The sequence below is a fragment of the Bos mutus genome, chromosome 16, assembly GCF_027580195.1.
Source record: "Bos mutus isolate GX-2022 chromosome 16, NWIPB_WYAK_1.1, whole genome shotgun sequence".
NCBI classification, from domain to species: Eukaryota; Metazoa; Chordata; class Mammalia; order Artiodactyla; family Bovidae; genus Bos; species Bos mutus.
In genome coordinates this window covers 66,997,645-67,025,220 of record NC_091632.1, presented here as the reverse complement: position 1 = coordinate 67,025,220, position 27,576 = coordinate 66,997,645, and the positions used below count along the sequence as shown (strand labels likewise).

Genomic DNA, 27,576 nt, shown 5'->3' with positions numbered 1-27,576 from the left:
CAGAAAAAAATTTTAATGGATTTTCTGAAGGATATCTTAGAAAAGACTAATAAGAAATTGGAAGATCTGAAAATCAAACTTCATCTTCCTTTTGTATCTCATGACCAATTCCGAGTTGACCTCCTTCCTAACCCCCTGAACCTTGACCTTCTCTCCCTTTTGCCTTACTAATTTTCTCCTTTCCACATCTTCATCAGACCCTTTTCTTTTTCCTCCACTGCCTCTTCTTAGACATATTTTTATCCCTGGACACTATTCCTTCATTAAATCTTATAAGGTATGTGAATATGATGGCCATCCTGGCAGGTTTTACAAATTTAAATCAAGGTCCAGAAAAGATTTTCATAATGTAGTTAATAACTTGCCAAACCTTCTTAAGAAAAGGCACAAGATCCATGAAGAATTAAGGTTTGCTTCAGAAATTCATCTTTGACTCCCTGATCTCTGTCAATTAGCTCATCTTTTTATGAAGCCAGGATATGCCAAAACTTGGTTAATGAAAGCAATATGAACTGCTAACCAAAATGATATTTAAAATGGGACAATATTTAACTATGGGCAGATATATAAAGAGCACGAAAATAGGACAAGAACTCTTAGCAGTTATCCCTGAGGTCTTTCTTGTCCAAAATTTATTGGTCAAAAACCCATCCCACTAGATGAAATGGACAAATACTAGAAGCATGTAACCTACCAAGACTAAATCATGAAGAAATAGAAAATCTGAATAGACTGATAGCTAGTAACATGATTGAATCACTAATCAAAACCTCCCAGCAAAGAAAAGTCCTGGACTAGATGGCTTCACTGGAGAATTCTCTCAAGCATTCTTTCTTTCTTTCAGTAGCACATTCAAAGGATTATACAACATGACCAAGTGGGATTTATTCTTGAAATGCAAGGATAATTCAACATACAAAAATCACTCAGGAACCATATTAGTGGAAGGAAAGAAGGAAAACACATGGCCATCTCACTTGTACAGAAAAAGCATTTGACAAATTCAAAACTTTTATGTTAGAAAAACATTTAAAAAACCAGAAGTAGAAGAGAATACCTCAACACAATAAAAAACATGTGAGGAAACCCTACAACTAATGTTATACTCAAGAAATCATTTCTTCTAAGATCAGGAAGATGACAAGGATCTGATTTTCACCATTTCTTTTCAACATAATATTTAAAGGATAACCAGAGCAATTTGGCAAGAAAAAGAAATAAAATGCATCCATACTGAAATGGAAAAAGTAAAATTTATCTCTGTTCACAGACAGTGTAATTTCATGGGTAGAAAACCCTAAAGATTTCACACTCAAAACCCAGTCTGAACTAATAAGAGAATTCAGCAGAGTTGCAGGATATAAAGTCAACATATAAAATATATATTATAAAAATAAAAATTAAAAATTTGTAAAGGAAATTTAAGAAACAATTTCATTTACAATAATATAAAAGCACCTAAGAATAAGCTTAATCAAGGAGGTAAAGGAAATGTAGAGTGAAAACTATAAACTGTGGCTAAAAGAAATTAGAATTAAATTGGATATTCCACATTCAAGGATTAGAAGGCCTGATATTGTTAATATGTCAATATTATACAAAGTGATCTGATTCAATGCAATCCCTATTAAAATCCCAATAATACTTCTTGCAAAAATAGAAAAATCAATCTTAATATTCAAATGGAGTCTCCAGGTACCTCAGATAGCCAAACAATCTTAAAAAAGAACAAAGTTGTCAATATCACATTGCTTGATTTCAAACCTTACAGTAAAGCTACGGTAATCAAAATGATGTGATCCTAGTACAAAGACAGACATATAACCAATGGAACAAAATAGAGAGCTCAGAAATAAAACCTTGCATATATAATCAAATGATTTCCCAAAAGGATGTCAAGACCATTCATTGGGAGAAAGGACCTTCTTTTCAACAAATGTCAGTGGAAAAACTAGACATCCAAATAGAAAGAATGAAGTATGGCAAAACCAATACAATATTGCAAAGTAAAAAAAAAAATATATATATATATATATATATAAAAAGAATGAAGTTGAACCCATATCTTACACTATATACACAAATTAAATAAAAATGGGCCCAAGACCTAAATGTAAAAGCTAAAACTATACATTTTTAAGGAGAAAAGTTTAATGACGTTGGCTTTGGCAATAATTTCTTGGATATGACACCAAAAGCACAGGCAATAACAAGAAAAATAGATCATTTAGACTTCATCAAAATTAAAAAGTGTTAGGCATGCAAAGACACTATCAACTGATTAAAACCATGACCCATAGGAGAAAGTAATTGTAAACCATATATTTAATATGGTACCAATATGCAGAATACATAAAGAACTACAACTCAACAGCAAAAACAAAATCTAGTTAAAATATGGGCAAAGGATACATATAGGCTTCCCTGGTGTCTCAGATGGTAAAAAACCCACCTGCAGTGTGGGAGACCTTGGTTCAATCCCTGAGTTGGGAAGATCCCTTGGAAGAGGGCATGGCAACCCACCTACTCCAGTATTCTTGCCTGGAGAATCCCCATGGACAGAGGAGCCTGGCAGGCTACAGTCCATGGGGTTGCAAAGAATCAGACACAACTGAGCAATTAAGCACACACACACACACACACACAAAGGATACATGTAGACATTCCTCTAAAGAAGATATTTATATATATATATATATATATATATATATACATATACACACACACACACACACACACACACATACACATATGACCAATAAGCACAAATAAATTCAATATTATGAATTATTAGGGAAATGTGTATCAAAATCACAATGAGATACTATTTCACACCCAGTTATGGTTACTATAAAAACAAAACAAAAACAGAAAACAACAAGTGTTAGCAAGAAAATAGGGAAGTTGGAACCCTGTGCATTGCTGTTGAGAATGCCAGATGGTGCAGCTACTGTGGAAAACATTATAGCAGTTCCTCAAAAAATAAACATAGAGTTACCATATAATATAGGAATTCCATTTTTGGGTATATAGCCAAAAAACTGAAAGCAAGGACTTGAACAGACAATTGTATAGCACTGCTTACAACAGCCTTATTCACAACAGTCAAGACATGCTGCTGCTGCTGCTGCTGCTGCTGCTAAGTCGCTTCAGCCATGTCCGACTCTGTGCGATCCCATAGACAGCAGCCTACCAGGCTCCCCCGTCCCTGGGATTCTCCAGGCAAGAACACTGGAAACAGCTCAAATGTCCATCCTCAGATGAACAGATAAACCAAATGTTGTAAATACATACAATGGAATATTGTTCAACCTGAAATAGGAAGGAAATTCTGACATGGGCTACCACATGGATGAACCTTGAAAATATATGAAATAAGCCAGTCACAAAAAGACCAATATTATATGATTCTACTTATATGAAGTACCTAAGGAAAAGGAGAAAGGATTTACTGCGAACAGTGAAGTTACTGTATTTGTTATGTTTTTCTAGGTGAGAGGTTTCTCCGCTCTGATCTGCAGTGTAGTTCCCATTTCTTAAATCTCTACAGCTAGAGAATGCGCAGTGTCCCTTGTTGGTAGACTTTCTTTACGGTAATGTGTCACGTGGTCCAGGCACCATCAGTTAATTAAACATCACTTAGGACAATGGTGGGCTTAGAAGAACAGTGTATATACTTATATTGGGGAAAACCAATCCTTTAAAAAAAGTCCACTTCTGAGTATAACAAGTATCAATTGGATATTTCAGTCATATTTCCCTGAATCCCTCAGAATGTTATTCAGTTACTGACAGAAGAAAAGGCTTCATAAAAAGAGGTGTGGATTATATCAATGAGAAGTAAAACTGATTTTTTTCCCCCTCCAAAAAGGGCTATTAGACATAAGATACAAGGATCAGTCACCTTCTCATTAACCTCTCAAAATGAATCTATTTCACGACAGGCTTGAAAATGTTTTCTCTTTAAAAGCTACCATGCAGTCTTAACAGTTAATTGTTATTCTTATCAAAGAATGACCCACATTAACATTTAGCTTGAGGTCATTAGCATATTTATAAAAAAAGGGGAGTGGAAAGTGCATTCTTTTCTCTGCTGCTCTTTGTTGTGGGGTTCTATGGAGGAAAGTTGTGAGAAAAAAATGAAGTCAACATTATTCACCAAAATTAGATAAATATTATTCACCAATATTTCAGACTTGTCTAGAAATATCAAAATGCCTAGATCTGTCTGTCTTGAACTGGCAGACTACTGAGTGAATTTTAATTACACTGAAATATAGTTTGGGGCTTCCCTGGAGGCTCAGCAGTAAAGAATCCGCCTGCAATGCAGGAGATGTGGGTTTGACCCGTGGGTGGGGAAGATCCTCTGGAGAAGGAAATGGCAACCCACTCCAATATTCCTACCTGGGAAATGCCATGGACAGAGAAGCCTGGCAAGTTACAGTCCACAGGGTCGCAAAGAGCCAGACACAACCTAGTGACTAAAACCACCAAATAAGATGCTTTGGGATCAACATGTGTTTCTTTCATGATGTAAACAGTGTTAAACCAGGTAATAAAGACCACTGGCTGAAGACTGAGGTCACAATATAACATCTTCAATTAGGTACATTGGTATTAGTGATTGGAGCAAAACATTCTCTTTGATTATCTAGTAAGATTGCATTTTTTTCCTTTGATATCAAGGTAGGCATCCTAATCCTCTGAAAAATTAGCCACTTAAAAGATCTAAATGTGGCCAATACTCAACAGAAAGGCTTGCATAATATCAATAAATGACCTTTGAGCTTCCAGGACTTATTTAATTTTTGGACCTTCTTTGGGGGAAAAAAGTTGAATTTTATTTGGAAATAGAATAAAAGTAGATTGTTTTTCTTAGTTCAAGATCTGACACTTTGTGTCAGGATTGAGAAAGATGATGGGCAAATCTCCTAGGTGTTCATAGCTTTGACAAATATAACGAAGTGATTTTCATCAATTTTAGGCAAAGTGGATATTTTTCAGAGTTGGGACAGTTCTTTGCAAATCATGACTTATTAAAAATTTTAATGTGACGTGGAGATGAAAATGCAATTAGAGAAAAACCTAATATGACCTATTGGTTTGAAGAATGGGAAGGACGGGACAGCAGAAAATTTTCATCTCACATCTGTGGTTGTAATTTTCAAGGCTTTTTTTTTTTTTTTTGCAAAGGAGGAAAAATGTGAAATATAGTCGAAAATTCCCAAAGTGCAAATTATTTTAAGAGAGTAAAGCATTTGACAGTGTCTGATTGGTTGCTTAACATTATGACTTGTAGTATAACAAAGTTAAGACTTTAATCCTTGGTTACATCACCATTGTGTTTTCTTACTTGGAAAATCCAGTTGATTAAGATTTCCTTAATTATGAAAGTTTTTTTTTTGCATAATAATTAGAAAAAAATAGTACTTTTACAAAGAATTACAAAAGCATCTTTGTGGAAGAATCATAAATAATAGTACTTTAACAAAGGTAGGTTTTCAAAATTAATTAATTAATCTATGTGAATCTAGGCATGTTATTGATTCTTTTTGAACCTCTTTCTATGTTTGGAAACTTTAAATAAAATACCAGTGTCCTACTGTTGTGAAAAATATATATGGTATCATATTATAATTAAAATCTTGAATACAGAGCCTGCCAGATGCTTGTTGTTTCGTAAATGTTTTATAAATGCAAATTGTTATCTTTATTTTCAGTTAAGTCATTGGACACTGTTTTGTGTAGTTGAATTTGGAAAATGGCTTATTCAGTCAGCTGATAAGATAGAAGGAAAAGAAGGTGAGGAGGGAAAAATTCCTGATTGCTACTCTTTACTAATCCCACCTAGCTCTGCCAGGTGTAGAGTAACGAGGGGTACTAACAATGGGCTAGCCTCAGATAAATGGAATTTATCTAAGAACAATGCCATTCCAATCCAAAAGAAAGGTAATGCCAAAGAATGTTCAAACTACCACACAATTTCACTCATCTCACATGCAAGCAAAGCAATGCTAAAAATTCTCCAAGCTAGGCTTCAACATTATGTGACCCAAGAACTTCCAGATGTTCAAGTTGGATTTGAAAAGGCAGAAGAACCAGAAATCAAATTGGCAACATATGTGGGATCATAGAAAAAGCAAGAGAATTCCAGAAAACCTCTACTTCTGCTTCATTGACTGCATTAAAGCCTTTGACTGTGTGGTTCACAACAAACTGTGGAAAAGTCTTAAAGAGATGGGAATACCAGACAACCTTAGCTGCCTCCTGAGAAATCTGTATGCAGGTCAAGAAGCAACAGTTAGAACCAGACATGAAATAACAGACTGGTTCAAAATTGGGAAAGGAGTATATCAAGGCTGTATATTGTCACCCTGCTTATTTAACTTCTATGCAGAGAACATCATGCAAAGTGCCAGGCTGGATGAATCACAAGCTGGAATCAAGGTTGTAAGGAGAAATATCAATAACCTTAGATATCCAGGTGATACTACCCTTATGGCAGAAAGCAAAGAGGAACTAAAGAGCCTCTTGATGAAAATGAAAGAGGACAGTGAAAAAACTGGCTTAAAACTCAACATTCAAAAAATGAAGATCATGGCATTTGGTCCCATCACTCCATAGCAAATAGAAGTGGGAAACAATGGAAACAGTAAGACTTTATTTTCCTGGGCTCCAAAATCACTGCAGATGGTGACTGCAGCCATTGAAATAAGAAGACACTTGCTCCTTGGAAGAAAAGCTATAATCAACCTAGACAGCATATTAAAAAGTAGAGACATTACTTTGCTGACAAAGGGCCACGTAGTCAAAGCTATGGTTTTTCCAGTAGTCATGTATGGATGTGAGAGTTGGACCATAAAGAAGGCTGAGCACTGAATTGATGCTTTTGGACTGTGGTGTTGGAGAAGACTCTTGAGAGCACCTTGGGCTGAAAGGAGATCAAATCAGTCAATTCTAAAGGAAATCAATCCTGAATATTCATTAGAAGGACTGATTCTAAAGCTGAAACTCCAACACTTTGGCCACCTGATGCAAAGTTCCAACTCATTGGAAAAGACACTGGGAAAGATTGAAGGCAGGAGGAGAAGGGGACGACAGAGGACAAGATGGGTTGATGGCATCACTGACTCAATGGACATGAGTTTGAGCAAGCTCTGAGAGATGGTGAAGGACAGGGAAGCCTGGCAAGGTGCTGTCCATAGGGTCACAAAGAGTGAGAAATGACTGAGCAACTGAACAGCAACAATAAGGAACAACGCATGCACTGTTCAGAATGGAAATGGAGAAAATGGAAAACAGTTGCATGGAGTGATATACCAAGAAATTCAGAGTTTATGATGAAGTACTCAGCAATGTGGATAAAGTCACAAAAAAGGCAGTTATCCAGCTCTCCAGGTATATTTCTTTATGTAGTACATATAACAAGTCCCTTGTATTTCCTCTTTGCTTTGTGCTTTGTCTTGCTTATATTTAAAGAAAGCTGAAACAAGAAATGATATCTAAAACCGAACATTGGCTACGTGTTAGTGGCTACTGTTAGCTATGTGTTTTTTTTTTGGTGGGGAGGTACTTAAAACAATTCACTGACATAAGTCATGTGTTTGCTTTTTCTAGTTCCCAATATTACTGAATACACCTGGAATTGATCCTCACCTGGTAGAATTCTAACATAATACCCTGAGCAACACTGATGATTTGGTTGTGTCTCTCGTATGCGGCCACCACAACAAACTCCAGTTGAGTTCAAAACAAATGCTATGTACTTCTCTTCACAACAGGCATGTCCAGGCTGAGGGTCATAGAGAGATCCATTACAACAAACCTGGAATTTGAGAATCAGGTGTAAAATAAATAGTTTTATTAAGAGTATTATACCAGCATATCTTATGTGATACTGTTATTATCTAACAAGGCCTTGATCTTAGATCAAATGTAGCATATTTCTGATAAAATTTCAAAGGTTTAAAAGATACATATTCTGAATATCATTCAAATTCTATCATTGCAATTCAATACAATGTAGCTTCTTTTAGCCTTTGACCATGCTTTGTGCTCTATTATAATATGCTATAAGTATGAATTATTTTTTGAATGTCAGTGCTTCCAATGTGAAGATGATTTTGAGTTGCAAATGAACAATTTATTTTGTGTATATGTTTTTATTTTAATGATTGTTAAACAGCACCACATCTATGGAAACCTCTTATTGGTCTTTTTTTTTAATACCTTGCATTTTCCTTATACTAATTTATATGATCGCTTATTGGTGAACCCAATCTTCAGACAAGGCAACCTCAACAGTGTCCAACATTTATATACATATAAAATGTATGAATATATGTGTATTTACGTATGTATGTATATATAATATGTATACATATATGTATGTATATGTATATACATGAATCTATATAAAAGGAAATTTATATGGAAATTAATTTTGAGAAGCCCTTTTAACAATGTGTTTTCTCCAGGAGCTGTGGAAGAAATTATGTGCTCAAACAATCAAATAATCACTTTGCATGCTCACTTGAGGTCTGAGAGACTGACACTCTGTATCTAGAGCAAATGAGACACTGAACAGTGCTGAGATGTAGCCTCAGAACCTGTACTTGGCATAAGTTCCATTAACTAGATAGATGCTTCCTGTGGCAGACAAAAATCAACCACTGTTTAAGAGGAGCTTCTCTTTTTCCTCTTTGCTCATTGCTACTGCAGCCTGCACCAACATTTGATTCATGCTCTATCCCAAGGGAGCAGAGTATGGAATAACTAAATCTGAAGGCAAGCTTAGTACTTCATTCATTTCTCAGAAGTGACCAAAGAGCAAAGAAACTGGGCAGAAATCTCTTTCTGTGGTTCCTCAGGTAGCCCTGGTAAACCAACTGGAATAAGTTGGTTTTGTTGTTTAGTTACCAGCAATGAAGATTCAAAATCAGTCTGGTTCCAAGGACAAATTGCATGACTCCTTTCTTTGATGCCACATTCTGAGTGAAAAGTAAAATTTCAAATTACGCTCCATTTTAAAGAACTAAGGAAAAACTCTTTGTGTTTATTTGGGATTTAGGAATGGTGGTCATTTCTGCTTGCAGGGTAAAACAATACACACATTCTTCTTGTTTTATGACAGTAACTTAAATTGTGTCGTGCATTGTATAATCTTAAAGCATCTATTAAAGTTCCATTCACATACAGAGTTCTTGGACACCAAAGCACATCCACCAGTCTTTTCCTTCAGAGTCTCTAGGACTTACCATTCTTTTAAATATTCAAGTATTTATTTATTGATGGGTCATTGCATCTGATTTCCTTCCATTTGTTCATTGTCAATGCCTTCTCAGGCTCCTTCAGTCACATAAAACTTATGCTTTTCTTCTAACACACTCTGGTTTTGATTATCGAGGGGGCCCCAAAGGGAACATTTTCAAGAAATGATTTCTTTTGAGATGTTTGCCCTTGAATGGAGTATTTCTTAATCTTCTAATTTAATTTTTAAGTTCATTGGCTGAGAAAACAATTTTAGTAACTTGAGCTGGTAAGGTGTAGCTAATATTGAAATAGGCAGCCTGTTCCTTGCTCTAGGTTTTCCAGAAGTAATTCTGTAAACTAGTGATTCTCAAAGTGAGGTCCCTGGACCAGACAGAGGAGGCCTCACCTGGAAACCTGTTAGAAATGCAAATTCTCATGCTCTATGTGCCCTTAATCCTGAAAACAAAAGTAAGACTTTGTTTAATGCATCAAAGTTTTCTTTCTCTTGGAGAACGTTTTTAATAGGAAAATTTATTCTAGCATGTTTTTCTCTCAGAAATCCTAAATTTCATTTCATTTTATGAAAGTATATTCACCAGATGGCACACATTTAATGGCTTAAAATGATATAGAACTTGGGCTTAATGACAATTCTGGAGCCTAAATGTCAAAAAAAATGTATAGTTAGTAACTACTAGTTTTATAACATTTCTTAGATAAAAACAGCTTAGCAAGTGTCAGCAATAATAATAAGCATTTTGATCCATCTTACTTCAACAACTCACTTTCTTAATTACTGAGTCCTTTTGCAGTGAATCTTTTGAATTTAGTAGTAGCTTTAGTCATTGAATGTGTGATGTTGTTGACAAATAGGAATGTTATTTCATTATGTGAAATCCTATCTTCAAACTAAGGATTTTCTGCATCATTTGTCAATAAAAACCATTTATAAACTCCTCTGTCTAGCTGTATTATTGATCTGATTCTTAAGCTCAAACTAATATGAACATTAATCTGCAAATGGCCATAGTTTAAAAATATTTCAGACAAACCATGAAAGGTCCGGCTCACAGTTACTCATCAGTGTCATGTAAAACAGCCACTTGTAGCTGAATGAATTTGTTGTAAAGAATATTCAACTCATTCAATCAAGCACAAATTTGGGAGGTTCCTTATCATTTCAATAAGCTCATTTTTTTTTCTATGAAGATGATGAAAAATGAGAAGGCTAAAACGCTCATGAGGAAGATGAGATTTTTATAGGCATCCTTTCTTTCCCACGGGGTCTTCTTGTTAGACTAGTGGAAATACTGAACATGATAAACCATGGTTTAAGAGGCAAGTGATTTCAGCCCAGAGAATTTAGTGGGAAAAACATATTTTACTGACTCGTTTGAAAAGATTTACCTTAGCCTCAGGGGAGTAGCACCTGGTTCCACAAAGAAGTTCATGTTTTTGACACTCCACTGCCTTGCAGAGTCCACCAGGGTGGTCCTTCATTAACTTCTTAGTTTTAGAGCATGGACGCCATGTTTTCCGTAAGAGATCATATCCAAGAATGATGCCACTTGGCCTCCCTGGAGACATCCATTTAATTTGAAGGGATCTGCAATGGACAGAATAATCAATACTTCTGAAAAAGACAACATTTGACTTTGCTGCTATCAGCCTGATCTACTTTTCAATTAGTCTTCCAGTTTGGTCAAAAGGTCTATTTCATCAACTTCCTAATGAAAAAGCTGAAGCAAAAGAATATACACTCATATGCTACCACCATAGGCTATGTTTTGAAAATCAACCAAAATAATTTACGCTCTTGGGAGAATAACACCATGACAAGTGTTCAGTGGTCTCCTACTTTAAATTTCAGAGGCAAAAAGAATGTATCATTGTTTGCGGCTAGTCAGTAAAATCAACAGAAAATTTTGGTTGATAAGTAAAAATAAGACACAAATAATGTGATATAGTACATAGGATGGGCTTCCCAAGTGGCAGTAGTGATAAAGAACCCGCCCGCCATTGCAGGAGATGTAAGAGACACAGGTTAGATCCCTCAGTGGGGAAGATCCCCTGGAGGAGCACATGGAAATCCAGTCCAGTATTCTTGATGGAGAATCCTACGAACAGAGGAGCCTGGCAAACTATAGTCCACAGGGTTGCAAAGAGTTGGACTGAAACGACTTAGCAGGCACACAAAGTGAAGAGCATGGAAATTACAATATGCAGCAGACTTAAACCCTACTCGCAATTTCTACTCCTTTGCCTTCCTTCTCTCAGCTAGGACTAGCCATGTGATCCTCTGCTGCGCAAAGAGATGTAACGAGAAGATGTTAAGAGTCTAATGAAGGTCCCTAGGAAATTTTATCTTCCTTGATGTGGCTGTGGCCTTTTCCCCTTTTCTTTCTTTCTGCTGAATATGATGTCTGAAATTTCAGCAGTCACTTCAATTATCTTGCAATCATTTGAGAAAGGCCATGCAAAGCACAAAGATGCCCCTGAGATATCTGGTATAACTGAACCAATGCCAACAACAATCTACCTCCAGAACTACTTACTTGAGCCTCTACTGTTGGTTATTTTGTCACATAGACAAAGTGCATGACCAAACTGATAAAATCTTTTTATCAGTTGATAAGGTAACAGTTGATACCACTTTTCAATAAATTTATTTATCAACACATAATATTTAAATATTTTATCAACTGATATAATTGATATGCTCCCTCCAAATATACTTTATCTTAATTTTTGACTCACAAAAACAGATTTAATTTTCCAATAGTTCTTTATATACCATGATCAGATATGCTTTGTGGTCAGAAATTCAGGAATTGGAGATTCCCATAACAAACTTCTTTATATCACTATATTCTTGAAGATGTTTGAATTTTAAAAATTGAGCCACAATTTATTCTAAACATATAAGCATCTGTTTTTTTTTTTAGTGGTTTGGTAAACAATGGAGGCATAACATCATACCAAAACTGCATTTTCAATGATCTATTAGTATTTCATCTGCTGTTCTGAATGAGATCATAGCATCAAGTTTTCAAAGAAGAGTCAATCTGGAATAAAATTATTTACTCTCAGATTAATGTACAGAACTTTATTTTGGCACTTACATCTACTTGTCAGAATGATTCAGCCTAGATGACATACCTGTACCATCTTTAGTATTTTAAGATGATCTATAAACAGAAAGTAAAGATTTTAATAAAGCCCCAGAGATTTTGATAAGGCATATTCTTGCAATTTAGCAGGGTAAAGAAAGGCTACTATCTGCAGAACATCAGGCAAATATAAAATAATTACTTTTGCTCTTATTGTTTTCAAAAACAGGAATGGAACTCTGACATTCAAGATTGATTTTTATAATTCTAGAATCTTCAACCGTAACATAACCATTATGGTAACCGTAACGTAACCTACATAGTTATAGGTTAGCTTTACCTATGAAACATTTCAATAACTACTTTGAGGAATAACAAGCACATGTGAGCTTAGTCCTTATACTCAAGCAATATTAAAATATTATCATAATAACTTATGTTGACTATCATTCTGACATTGTGTCAAATAATATTTTTGTTATACTTTCCATTTTAAGGAAAAGTGTGTCTTTACAGGCCAAATTACTGAACTCGATCAGAATTCTAAGTGACATTACATATTAGGAATTCAATTAGGCCCAAACATTTACATTAAAAAGCAGCAGTCAAGATAAACCTTGACATTTTAATAGACTGCTGAAAAAGAAAAAAAAGAAAATTATTTCGTTTTCTTGGAGGTACAAACATAACACATTCACTAATAAGACTCTGTAGATAAGAAATTAATGGCATCTATGAGAGGACAGTTTCATAGGTGACTTGTATATTCACCATTATTATTCCAAGGTCTTTATACAACTCTCAAAATTAATTCCACATTTTTTCAGATACCTCTTCTGTATTCATTGCATAACCAGCTACAGAAAAGACTACCTTTAAGTGACATTCAAGGGTCTGACTTATCTACAAAAGCTGGTAAACTAGCAAAGTCTGGAAAATACCATTTCTAGTTAGTGTAACTTCTCTTTTTTTGCACAGCATAACCAGGAAGAGAGACCACCTATATTTTTAGTGCTAGCATAAAAAGTTTTGATGTTGAGGATCTGAGTTAGGTACACTAATATACGTGATCAAAGAAAAATAGGGGGCTTAGCACCTGTCCAACTCTCATTGGAGCCCATGACAGTGACACTGAAAAAATCTTTTGGTTTGAAATGAAAGACATCTCTGAGAAATACACACATGAAGTGGATTAATGGCTCTGTTGCTTTGATGTTGGAGAGTAAAATTGAAGGAACATTCTTAAACCATATGAATTAATGTGAAATACTGGGGAGACAATCTGAAGTTGGTCTTTTACAAACAATTTATCTATAGAAAGAAAGGAAACAAAGTGAAGTTGCTCAGTTGTGTCCGATTCTTTGCAACCCCATGGACTGTAGCTTACCAGGCTCCTCTGTCCATGGAATTTTTCAGGCACGAGTATTGGAGTGGGTTGCCATTTCCTTCTCCAGAGGATCTTCCTGACCCAGGGATCAAACCCAGGTTTCCCAAATTGCAGGCAGACGCTTTACCATCTGAGCCACCAGGGAAACCCCAATTTATCCATAAATTGTTATACATAGCTCCAGATTCCTTGAACTTGTTTACCGAGGCCTTTTAAAAATGCCTACTCAACTAGGTCATTTTTGTCAGCTTCTTCAAATACTATTCCAGATTGTGGTTATCAAAAATGATCAGGGGACTTTTAATACTAAATAAATGTAATATGATGACAATATTATTTATCTGCTCTCAAATCAAGCTATCGAATGCTTAATTCTCCACTAGAATGTTTAGCCTAACTATGTGCTATGTGCTAAGTCACTTCAGTCATGTCTGACTCTCTGTGACCCTACAGACTGTAGTCCACCAGGCTCCTCTGTCCATGGGATTCTCCAGGCTTGAAACCTGGAGTGGGTGGTCATGCTCTTCTCCAGGGGATCTTCCTGACCCAGAGATAAAACCTTCATCTCCTACGTCTCCTGCATTGGCAAGTGGGTTATTTACCACTAGCGCCACCTGGGAAGCCTTAGCATAACTGAGAAGAAGGGAAGATGCTCAGTCGTGTCTGACTCTTTGCGACCCGATGGACTGTAACCTAACAAGCTCCTCCCTCCATGGGATTTTCCAGGCAAGAATACTGAAATGCGTTGCTATTTCCTTCTCCAGGAGATCTTCCCAACCCAGGGATTGAACCTGGGTCTCCCGCACTGCAGATAAACTCTTTACCATCTGAGCCACCAGGGAAGCCTTAGCATAACTGGTAGTAAGTAAAATATCAAAAGGTAGAACTCTGTGTCCTTAAGTATTAGGGGATATAAAACATGCATACCAGAAACATGTCAAATTACACTTTACAGCAGTGTAAAGTCAAGTGTTTAAGCATGTAGTTCAAGCTACAAGTATTACGTTGTTGTCCAGTCACTGAGTCAAGTCTGACTCATTGTGACCCCATGGACTATAACATGTCAGGCTTCCCTTGTCCTTCACTATCTCCCAGAGTTTGCTCAAACTCAAGTCCATTGAATCTGTGATGTCATCCAATCATCTCATCTTCTGTCACCCCCTTCTCCTCCTGCCCTCAATCTGTCTCAGCATCAGGGTCTTTTCCAGTGAGTTTACTCTTTGCATCAGGTGGCCAAAATATTAGTACTTCAGCATCAGTCCTTCCAATGACTATCCAGGGTTGATTTCCTTTAGGATTGATTGTATATATATATCCTTGAAGTATTACAGAGATACCAAACAAAGATCATTGTGCCTAGACTAACAATGAAGGTTTCCTGGGAGAGGTAGATGTGGACTTGAATTGGAACAGGAGGAAGGAAGAATTCTGAGCTGGAAGACACACATAAGCAAAAATAAGAGGGAGGAAACAGCCTAGCCATATATAGAAGAGTAATGGGACCAACTTGATGAGTGAATGATCAACATCCAGCAATAATGGAAGGCCAATCAGAATTTAAGAAGAAAGTTTATGAAGCCCCCCAAATACTATGTTGAGGAATTTGATGGTGAAATAAGGTGATTGTGCAGGATGTCACTAGCAGAATAAAAAGCCCTTTTAGAACTGATAGCCTGGCAGATGAGAGTGAAAGAGAAGAGGGGCAGGGAGAAATATCAGTGAGCTACATCAGGAATTTAAATGTGAAGGAATGTTTAATGGATCTTTCTCTTGTTTAGGAACTTCAATTTAGCTCCAAGCTGAGGATGACAGATGAGTTTCTCCCTTTAGGACTGATAAGTATCTTGTTTCTGAAAGGGATCAGAAAGATTCTGCTGAGTTCTGAGGATAAATCTATCCATTAACATTGATGCAAAACCCAAACCAATACCAAATAAATAGAAATCTTGGAGAGTTTTTGAAAGAAGGAAATTTAATGAGTATTTATTAAGTACCTCCTATAGGTAAGGCATTGTTCTAATAATAGAATTATGAATAAATAAGACACAGCTCCTTTTTTCATAAAACTTACATTTTGCTGGGAAAAGATGAAAGAGCAAACATATACGTAGTATACAATATGTCAAACTGGTGGTCTGAGAAGGCCTGGCTCTTCTGTGTAGGGAGAAAGGACAAAGCATGTGAACAGGAGTTTCTAGGCAGAGAGAACAGGAGGTAGAGAGGCTTTGAGACAACCATGCCCTTGACTTGTTGCAGGACAATCAAAGAATCTAGTGGGAAAGATCTGGAGTGAGCAAGAGAATGATGGAAAATGAATCAGGTGGGTGTTGGGAGGGTGGGACAGGGAACTGCAGATCATGCAGGGTTTTGTAGAACAGAGAAGTAACTTTGGATTCATTTTTTGAGTGCATTGGAAAATCACTGGAAATTTTTGAGCCACAGAGTAAGAGAGAAGTGATTTATTTAGTGAAGAATGATGTTAAAATCCATCCCCAGCCCACCCCTAAACACACACTCTAGGCTGAGGAAGACATTCTAAATACATCACTCAGAAAAACTGGAAACACTTGCTTCTCCTGGTTGGTACCTCCTGAGAAACAGAAATATCTAAGCCAAATTTGCTACTGTCCCTGGAGGGGAATATAGAAACTTAGGGGACAATTTGACATAGGGATTGGTATCCTGTATGACCAAAGAACAGCTGCTTGTTTTTCAGCTAGAGAATTCTAATGGCCAGATATTATCCAGAGCAGCTGTAATGATAGGCAAGACAGGATTGGCATACCATTAATCTTTACCATGGCACAAACGAATGAGTTTCCCAGGAGCCAATGGACATTTTGCAAAATGGTGAGGTGTGAGCCCCCTTTACATATACCACCCACCATGGCAGGCTTTAGGTGTGAAGGAACTCCAGTAAGGAGAGTCTTTGGGATGTTCTGCTCTGCCACCACCACAGATCAGTTTCAGAAGACCACATTCACATCAGGGAACTTGACTTTGTGGAGATTCTCAAAAGTCCTCTCAAGGAAAACAGAGAATTGTCCAAGAATGTGCTACCTGCCACACAGAGAGCTTGGGTGGCTACCCAGCAGTGGTAGTAAAGTAATAATGTTGGAAAGAGGCACAGCTGGATGAAAGGAAATAGACAAGAAAGAGTAGGAGGAGAGAAAGGGCAAGCTGGGATCAGGTCTGAGCCTGTGAAATGGTAGGATTTTTGAATCATATGTGAACTTAATATTTTGCTGGAGATGGAATGAACTTTTAATACTTGATCATGAATCTTAACTACTAAAGTGAGGTTCATAACTAAAAACAATGTGAAAGCCATAAGATGTTTCTGAGAGATTTTTCAAGAGTTAGGAAAAGGACATCCAAAAGACTGTTTAGGTAGCAAGGAATAGGCAAAAATAAAACCTTTCCTTCTTGTATCTCATTGAATTAAGATAGGTACATCAACTTGAATGATAAAAGAATGAACTAGGGTTATGATGGTAGAAATGAAGAAGAGAGACAGATAGGAGAAGATGCTCCAAAAGAAGACAGACTAAAATTGATATTGAGTGAAATCAGGGGATTAAAAAAAATCAAAGCTAGATGTCTGTGATCATACGCAAGGTAGTGGTACCTCTGCAGAACTGGATGTTGGAAAAGATGAGTTAGCTGAAAATTCACTTCTGAGGCTTGAGGTTATGGGAGTGATGGATGGCTATCACTATAGAACACTAATACAAAACTGAATACATGGGACTAGAGTTTAGGGAGAAAATGAGGCTAGAGATCTTTGAGACATCAGTATGATGCAAACTGTGAGAATGAACTATTTGAGTAGGAGAGAGTCTTTCTGTTGAAGACATCCACAATCAATGAATGGATTTGGAATGAAAACAATGAAAGAAACCAAAGAGTAGAGTAAATTGGAAGGAAAGCTGGATATTGTGGAGATGCTTACAAGGCCTCTCAAAATCTCAGTGACTGAGCTGCTTCTCTGGGAGCTGCAAAAAGTAGAGAAGTTAGAAGGAGTTTGGGAAAGAGAAGGAAGTAAGAAAATGGAAATAGTAGTGGCAGAGTCTTAAGAATAAACTCAATATTCTGTAAGGCCTTCTGATCAAACAATGAGTTTGATGATCAGAATTCATTGGCCATCAGAAAAATAATATTTACTGAAAGCCATTATGATTGTAAGACTATTGATTGAATGTGTACGACAGTACTAGACACATTCCATGACAGGGTATGAGAGGTGTTCTCATATCCTTTAGACTGGAACAGAAAAGTCCAGTCCCAATTAAAAAATGGGCATAAAATCTAAATAGATATTTCTCCAAAGAAGATATACAAATGGCCCAAGAGTCACATGAAAAGATGCTCAATACTGCTAATTATTGGACTTCCCTTATGGCTCAGCTGGCAAATAATCTTCCTGCAACGCGAGAGACCTGGGTTCAATCCCTGGGTTGGGAAGATTCCCTGGAGAAGGGAAGAGCCACCCACTCCAGTGTTCTGGCCTGGAGAATTCTATATACTATTCCATGGGGTTGAAAGGAGTCGGATACGACTGAGTGACTTATTATTAGAGAAATGCAAATAAAAAATACAGTGAGGTACCACCTCATACTGGTCAGAAAAGCCATCCTCAAAAATTCTACAAACAAAAATTGCTGGAGAGAGTGTAGAGAAAAGGGAACCCTCCTACACTGTTGGTGGGACTGTAAATTGGCACAGCCACTATGGAGAACAGTATAGAGGTTCTTTCAAAAACTAAAAATAGAGCTGCAATACAACCCTTCACTCTCACTCCTAGGCATATATCTAGAGGCTTCGCTGGTGGCTCAGATGATAACGAATTTGCCTGCAACGCTGGAGACCTGGGTTCGATTCCTGGGTTGGGAAGATCCCCTGGAGGAGGGCATGGCAACCCATCCCAGTATTCTTGCCTGGAGAATCCCCATGGACAGAGGTGCCTGGAGGGTACAGTCCATGGAGTCACAAACAGTGGGACACAACTGAGCGACTAAGCACAACACATGCATATATCTGGAGAAAAACACGGTCCAAAAGGATACATGCACCTCAATACTCATTGCAGCCCTATTTATAATAGCCAAGACATGGAAGCAACATACATGTTCATTGACATAGGAATGGATGAAGATGTGGTACATACACATATCAATATAATGCAATATTATTCAATAATAACAAGAATGAAATAATGCCATTTGCAGCAACATGATTGGACCTAGAGATGATTATACTAAGTGAAATAAGGCAGACAGAGAAAGACAAATATTGGATGATATCACTTATATGTGGAATCTAAAAAACATAATACACACAAACTTATTTACAAAACAGAAACAGATCCACAGACTTTAAAAACAAATTGATGGTTACCAAGGGGAAAGGTGAGGGGGGAAGATAAATTAGGATATTGGGATTAACATACACACACTACTCTATATATAACACGTAACCTACAAGGACCTACTGTATAGCACAGGGGACTCTACTCAATATTCTGTAATAATCTATATGGGAAAGGAATCTGAAAAAGAGTGTATATATGTATATGTATAACTGAATCACTTTGCTGTACACCTGAAACTAACACAACATTGTAAATCAACCATATTCCAATATACAATAAAAATTAAATTAAAAAGAAGCTGTCTCAACTTGCCCAAACTGGCAAAAAAGTAAAGTTTATAATATGGGTGAAGAGGTGATCGGAAATTCTACATCTACAGCCCAGCATACTCCCCATTTAAAAACATAACATAAAGCATGACTTAAAAATGTTTAATTGTAAAATCACTTCAGTATTCAAGCTATCAGTCACTGAAGAAGTCAGAGAGGGAAAACAATCATACAAGAGATTTCCTGATAGCCAGTGTCATAGTATAAAAATATAGAAGCCTCAAAGTTTCACCTCAAATTTGGCGAGGCAAAAAAGAGTTAGTTCTTTTTCAACCAGCCATGACCATTCACGCTATCCTCAACCCCCAGTTACGTACTCTGAAATTTTCAGACACGGGGATTTCTAAATGAGGATAGTGGTTTAAGTGTCATTTAGAGACACAGAGTCTGTGCTATTATCATGAAGACTTCTCAGAAGCTGATGGGTGAAAGTATCATTTATATTATTCAGGAGCTTGAAGCAAAGTTTTAAACAGTTATTTGTGAGTACTACAAAGACATTATGCCTCTGACTTCTCATCAATAATACAGCCCCAAACTGATCTGGAACTATAAAAAGTGCCATGGTTCCCACTAAAGGCAATGAGAGCCATGATCTGTGTTCTCTCTCTCCCTCTCTCTCTTTCTCTGCTTTCCCTGGAGCCTCATGCCTGGAAATCATGCATTTTGGAATACTGGCAGTCATATAATAAAACTTTTTCTTGGTTTATGTTCTTTTCTTCGCTTATCCACTTATACAGAATAAATAAGCGAACTTCAGAGGCAACCCAGTACCCAGGGAAGCTGTCAGTTGCAGTGTCTGTCATATTTCAATCAAAGCCAGCACCAGACAGCTATCTTCATCCAGCGCAGTCTCTACATTCTTGAGGACCAGAATTAATGAATTAGCTATTGATTAAATTCCACTCTAGCAAATCCACCGAGGCAAATAAATGAACTACCCAGGGCACGTGTAGGCCATGGCCAGACATGTCCGGGCTATCGATCAGTCGTTAGCACTCTTCGGGTATGTAGAAGCAGCTGATGATAATATGACAAGTACGGAAAATGTGATGTAGAAACAGAGTTTGTTTCCGGAGGAGTAGCTTATAAAACTAGACGGGTTCATCTGATCTTTCTACATTTGTGTGCAAGGGCATTTCTGGATTATATATAATTGGGAAAACCATACATAAGTGCTTGTGCAGAAGATGTTGTAGTCAAAAGCAAGGTAGAGGTTAAGGCCAAAGACAAAGATGATGTGCTCCATGCTTATAATCCAGCAGGCTGGTAAGCTATCTCTATATGTTAATGCTGACTATGACATTTTACCAAAGATAATCTAAGAAATACATGTGTTATTAGAAACCAAAATATTTTGAGTGCTATAGAAGCAAACTTTGTCTACTGACATTTATCTGGAAGGATTTCACACTTGATTTTTCACGTTGCTAATATAAGAGAGTTTCTTAAACCAAAATAGAAACAACTAACATGTACACGTTGCCAGAAGTATAATGAAATTACACAAACAATAACATGCACACAGGAGGCTAACTGCTTTGGTGTTGGTGTAATTTTGATTAATGGCTTGGCAGCCTATATATGCTCATTAGAGTTTTGCCTTTGGAAAATGTTGCTGTGCTATATGATAGATCATTTTAGGAAAGGAAAGAATGTACATGCCAATATTCAATTATAAATGATTTAAACCAGCTTTTTTTGCTAGATCTTTTACCCTAAAAAAGGGGAAAAAAAAGGAAATAAAGTTGTCAAAGGTATTGGAATAAAGAAAAATATAGGGGAGGGGTAATTTCTGTGCTGGTCAATATGGAAAAGTCCTTTATAGCCTCTCTCCCTGGTGGCTCAGTGGTAAAGAATCCACCTGCCAATGCAGGAGATGTGGGTGTGATTCCTGGGTGGGAAAGATCCCTTACAGGAGTAAATGGCAACCCGCTCCAGTATTATTGCCTGGATAATCCCATGGACAGAGGATCCTGGTGGGCTACAATCCATGCGGTCACAAAGAGTTGGACATGACTGAGCATACACACACACACACATACACACACACAAACACACACACACGCCTGTTGATTATTGCTAAAAAGTCAGCTCAAATTACAAAAAGCAACCACCTAAGGACTTTGAAAAGTTAACAACACTGGCAAATCAGGAAAGAAGCCAATATTTGAAGAGCAAACATTATAGGATGAGTTTCCAATTGTTTTTCCTTTTATTGTCCCTATCTTCAGCTGAAGAGCAGCCCCATTGTGGACCCATGTACTGGGCAAGCAAAACCTGTGTTGTTGTTCAGTCACTCAGCTGTGTTTGACTTTTTGCAACCCCATGGACTGCAACACACCAGGCTTCCCTGTCATTCACTATCTCCCAGAGTTTGCCCAAACTCATGTCCACTGAGTCGATGATGCCATCCAACCATCTCATCCCTCTGTTGTCTCCTTCTCCTCCTGCCTTCAGTCTTTTGCAGCATCAGGGTCTTTTCAAATGAGGCAGCTCTTCACATCAGTTGGGCAAAGTATTGGAGCTGCAGCGTCAGTCCTTCCTTCCAGTGAATATTCAGGGTTGATTTACTTTAGGATTGACGGGTTTGATCTCCTTGCAGTCCAACGGACTCTCAAGAGTCTTCTCCAGCACCACAATTTGAAGCATCAATTCTTTGGTAATCAGCTTTCTTTATGGTCCGACTCTCACACCCACACATGACTACTGGAAAAACCATACCTTTGACTATATGGACCTTTGCTGGCAAAGTGACGTTTTTGCTTTTTAATATGCTGTCTAGGTTTGAGAGCAACCTAATCTTTCTGACCAGAATATAAAAAGGCCTAGCAAGCCAGAAGGTGTGATGAATATCCCTGTTTCATTTTGTTTCCTCTTTATTCCTGCTCTGAGAATGATTCCAGATAAGGAGCTGAATGATGGCAGTCGTGGCCAAATGAGAATAAAATATGCTAAGAAAAACCTAGCTTTCTGGCCAGAGAAACCAGAAAAGTGCCCCTTGTGGCCCAAAGAATGTATGGCACAAAAATTCCTACCTTTTTTTTTTTTTTTCAATATTTTCTCTCTAATCTCTTTGCCCCTCAAACAATTCCATTGATGTAAACTGTGAGCTACCTTGGGAGGCTAAAATTCCAAGACAAACCATCTCTTTCTAGCTAAAGATATGAAAAGGAAGTCCAAGGGATATGGAAAACACAGAGGAACTCTCAAAGAAGATAAAGCTAAGCAGTCTATTAATTCTGTGCATAAATCAACACAAGTCTTAATTCCAAGGTGCACACACATGGCTGCCTCATAAGCAAAGGGAAGCATGATCACATAGCAAAGACTTTAAGATCTGAACCGTTACATAATCCCCTAACCAAACACCAGATAAACCACTGAGAGGTGCTTGAATGGGACAGACATAAAGCAGCATGGTGAAACTTCTGAAAAATGAACAAATATTAGCGCAACTGACCACATAAGCCAAGACAAAAATTTCAGTCTGAAGCTAACCAAGTTGGTCACCTGCCAAGAGAAACAAAACCTCCAACCTTCTACACATGATGACAACCTGATATTTAAATATCCAGGAAATACTCCAAAATCACTCAAAGTTACACTAATCCAAAGAAAGTTGGAGTGGCTATATTATTATCAGACAAAATATACTTGATGATAAAAAAGTTATTAGGAAGGAAAAGGAATATTACACAACAACAGAAGTGTCAATTTACTAAGACATAACAATCCTAAATGTGCATGAACCTAATAGTAAAGCATCAAAATACATGAGGTAAAAACTGAGAGTTCAAAACAACAACTATTATAAATAAACCCATAGTTATATTTGGAGATTTCAACATTCCTCTCACAATAATTAATAGAACAGCCAGGCAGGAAATCATTATGTGTACAGATGACCTGAACATCACTATCACTCAACTTGACCTAATTGACATTTATAAAATGTTCTGACAACAGCAAAATACACATTCTCCTCAAGTACACATAGCATGTTCTCCATGATAGATCTCATTATAGACAATAAAATAAAACCATGTTTCAGACCATAACAGAATGGCTTTAGAAACTCACATCCTAAATATGTCTGAAAAAACTAAAAATTATTTGGGAATTAAGCAAACCACTTCTAAATAATTCATGAGTCAAAGCAGAAGTATTAAGGAAATTAAAAACTATCTTGAAACATTAAATGAAATAAAATGCAACATTTCAAACTTCAGGAGAATCACCTGAAGCGTAGCTTAAAGGAAAATTCTTAACTTTAAATAGTTCTAGTCAAAAAGAAGAACGGTCTCAAATCAATAATGCATGCTTTCCTCTTTAAGCAACTAAAAAAAGAAGGGTAAGATAAACCCAAAGCAAGAAGAAAGAAATCAATAAAGAGCAGAAATTAATGAAATAGAAAACATAAACCAATAGAGAAAATCAATAAAACCAAAAGATGGTTCTCTGAAGATTCACAAAATGGATAAAACTCTAGACTGATTGAGAGACTTTTACCATTATCAGATATGAAACAGTGCAAATCAATGCAGATTCTACAAACATTGCAACTTTGTGTCCATAAATCGGACAAATTCAATGAAATTAACCAGTTCTTTGCAAACACAAGGTAACAAATTTCACACAAGAAGAAACAGATAACTTGAATCATCCTACATTGTTAAGGAAATTGAATTCTGAGTAAAATACCACTCAACAAGAAAAACTCTAGCAAAAGGTGAATCTCATTGGTAAATTCTACCAACATTTAAGAAATAAATACCATTTTCACAAAATCTCTTTCAGAAAACAGAAAAGGAAAACATATATTCCAGTTTATTTTGGGGGCCCAGAATTGCCATTTACCAAAAGCAGGCAAAGACATTACAAGAAATAAAAATAGTTAAATACGATTTATAAGGATAACCATAAACCTCAACAAGAAAATAGCAAATTGAATCCAGGAATATATACAAAGGAAAATACATCACAACCAAGTGGGCTTTATTTAGATAATATAGCCTTAATTATTTGAAAGTCAATGTAATTAAATACATTAACAAATTACTATGAAGAAAATGTATTTAACAAAATTCAATATCCAGTCAGTTTGGAAATCAGTTTGGCAGTTTCTTATAAAGTAAGTTAAATATAAACTTATTATATGATCCAGCAGTCCAGCTCATCATTCACCCAGGTGAAATGAGAATCTACGTTCCCATAAAAATCTGTACGTAAATGTTTACAGCAACTCTATTCATAGTCACCAAGAACTGGAAACTACCCAAATGATACACAAACTGTGGTATATTCATACAATAGAATACTATTTAGTATCAAAACCCAACAAACTATTGATATTTATGATATTATGGATGAATCTTAAATGTATTATGTAGAGTGAAAGAAGTCAGGCTTAAATGGCTACATATTGTATGACTCCAATTAAATGACAACATGAAACAGGCATGTTTCACGCTTACAGAAATGAAACAGTGCTCCCTCAGTATGGGGGCGGGTGGAGGAGGATTGACTATAAAGGGGCTAGTGTGAAGAAGTATTTTGACATAATGGAACAGTGCTATATGTTAATTGTAGCGGTGTTCACACAACTCGATATATTTGTCAAAACTTACAGAAATGTGAAGCAAAAAAGAATGTCTTCTACTGTATGTAAATTAAAAACAAATTTTAAAAATTTAGAGAATAACTAAAAAATAGACAAATTTAGAAAGCCCAGAACATTTTCGGAAGCTTAATTTATTGTTAAAACTATATAGTTCTCTTCACATTCTTGTTAGTTTTCAATAAAATCTATATTCTTTTCCCTTCACATGCCTTAAGTTGCCTCTCTTCTGATCCAATATATAATTGATATTGATGAAGTATGGAATAATAAGATGAAAGTTTTTTTTTTTTAATTCAGAATTTAAGGCATTATTTCATTGTTTTCCTAGCAATGAATCTTGCTATTTATAGTCTGATAATATCATCCAAATTCCTAGTGCTGTATGTACATGATCTGTCTTTTTTTCCTGGAAGCTTTTTTATTTATTTATTTGTTTATTGAAGGATAATTGCTTTACAGAATTTTGCTGTTTTCTGTCAAACCTCAACATGAATCAGCCATAGATGTACATATATCCCCTCCCTTTTGAACATCCCTCCCATCTCCCTCCCCATCTCACCCCTCTAGGTTGCTACAGAGCCCCTGCTTGAGTTTCCTAAGCCATTCAGCAAATTCCCATGGCTATCTATTTTACACATGGTAATATAAGTTTCCATCTTACTCTTTCCATACATCTTACCCTCTCCTCCCCTCTCCCCATGTCCATAAGTCTATTCTCTATGTCTGTTTCTCTACTGCTGCCCCGTATATATATTCTTCAGCACCATTTTTCTAGATTCTATATAAATACATTAGAATATAATATTTATTGCTTATAATTATAATATAATTAGAATATAATATTATCTTTCTCTGACTTACATCACTCTGTATAATAGGCTCTAGGTTCATCCACCTCATTAGAATGGGTACAAATGCATTCCTTTTACAGCTGAGTAATATTCCATTTTCCATGGGCTCCAAAAATCACTGCAGATGGTGATTGCAGCCATGAAATTAAAAGACGCTTACTCCTTGGAAGGAAAGTTATGACTAACCTAGATAGCATATTGAAAAGCAGAGACATTACTTTGCCAACAAAGGTCCATCTAGTCAAGGCTATGGTTTTTCCAGTGGTCATGTATGGATGTGAGAGTTGGACTGTGAAGAAAGCTGAGCACCAAAGAATTGATGCTTTTGAACTGTGGTGTTAGAGAAGACTCTTGAGAGTCCCTTGGACTGCAAGGAGATCCAACCAGTCCATTCTAAAGGAGACAGGTCCTGGGTGTTCTTTGGAAGGAATGATGCTATAGCTGAAACTCCAGTACTTTGGCCACCTCATGCAAAGAGTTGACTCATTGGAAAAGACTCTGATGCTAGGAGGGATTGGGGGCAGGAGGAGAAGGGGACGACAGAGGATGAGATGGCTGGATGACATCACCAACTTGATGGACGTTGAGTTTGAGTGAACTCCAGGAGTTGGTGATGGACCGGGAGGCCTGGCGTGCTGTGATTCATGGGGTCGCAAAGAGTCGGACACAACTGAGCGACTGAACTGAACTGAATATTCCATTGTGTATATGTACCACAACTTCTTTAACCATTCATCTGTCGATGGACATTTAGGTTGCTACCATATTCTAGCTATTGTAAAGAGTGCGGTAGTGAACAATGGGATACATGTGTCTTTTTCAATTTTTGTTTCCTCAGAGTGTATGCCTAGGAGTGGGATTGCTGCATCATATGGTGGTTTTATTCCCAGTTTTTTAAGGACTCTCCGTACCGTCTTCCATAGTGGCTGTATCAATTTACATCCCACCAACAGCGCAAGAGCATTCCCCTTTCTCCACACCTTCTCCAGAAGGTTTGTAGACTTTTTGATTATGGCAATTCTGATTGTTGTGAGGAGATACTTAATTGTAATTTTGATTTGCATTTCTCTAATAATGGGCGATGTTGAGCATCTTTTCATGTGTTTGTTAGCCATCTGTATATCTTCCTTGGAGAAATGTCTGTTTAGGTCTTTTTCCCACTTTTTGATTGGGTTGTTTGTTTTTCTGGTATTGAGTTGTATGAGCTGCTTGTATATTTTGGAAATAAATCCTTTGTCAGTTGTTTCTTTGCTATTATTTTCACCCATTCTGAGGATTGTGTTTTCACCTTGCTTATAGTTTCCTTTGCTGTGCAAAAGCTTTTAACTTTAATGAGTTCCCACTTGTTTATGTTTGTTTTTATTTCCATTACTCTAGAAGGTGGGTCATAGAGGATCTTGCTTTGATTTATGTCATCGAGTGTTCTGCCTATGTTTTCCTCTAAGAGTTTCATAGTTTCTGGTCTTACATTTAGGTCTTTAATCCATTTTGAGTTTATCTTTGTGTATGGTGTTAGGAAGTGTTCTAATTTCATTCTTTTACATGTAGCTGTCCAGTTTTCCCAGCACCATTTATTGAAGAGGCTTCTTTGTCCCATTTCATATTCTTGCCTCCTTTGTCAAAAATAAGGTACCCATAGGTGCATGGGTTTAT

General features: G+C 36.8%; 1 protein-coding gene across 1 annotated transcript in view; it reads right to left on the bottom strand.

Annotated features, from left to right (window-relative positions):
- The window catches only part of USH2A (usherin), a 928,983-nt gene that overhangs the window by 229,192 nt on the left and 672,215 nt on the right, over positions 1 to 27,576 (bottom strand). Inside the window, exons 47-48 of the mRNA XM_014481290.2 lie at positions 10,660 to 10,858; positions 7,657 to 7,825 (exon numbers count right to left, since the gene is read on the bottom strand). Of these exons, the coding sequence (XP_014336776.2) occupies positions 7,657 to 7,825; positions 10,660 to 10,858 (368 nt within the window). The remainder of the gene's footprint in view (positions 1 to 7,656; positions 7,826 to 10,659; positions 10,859 to 27,576) is intronic.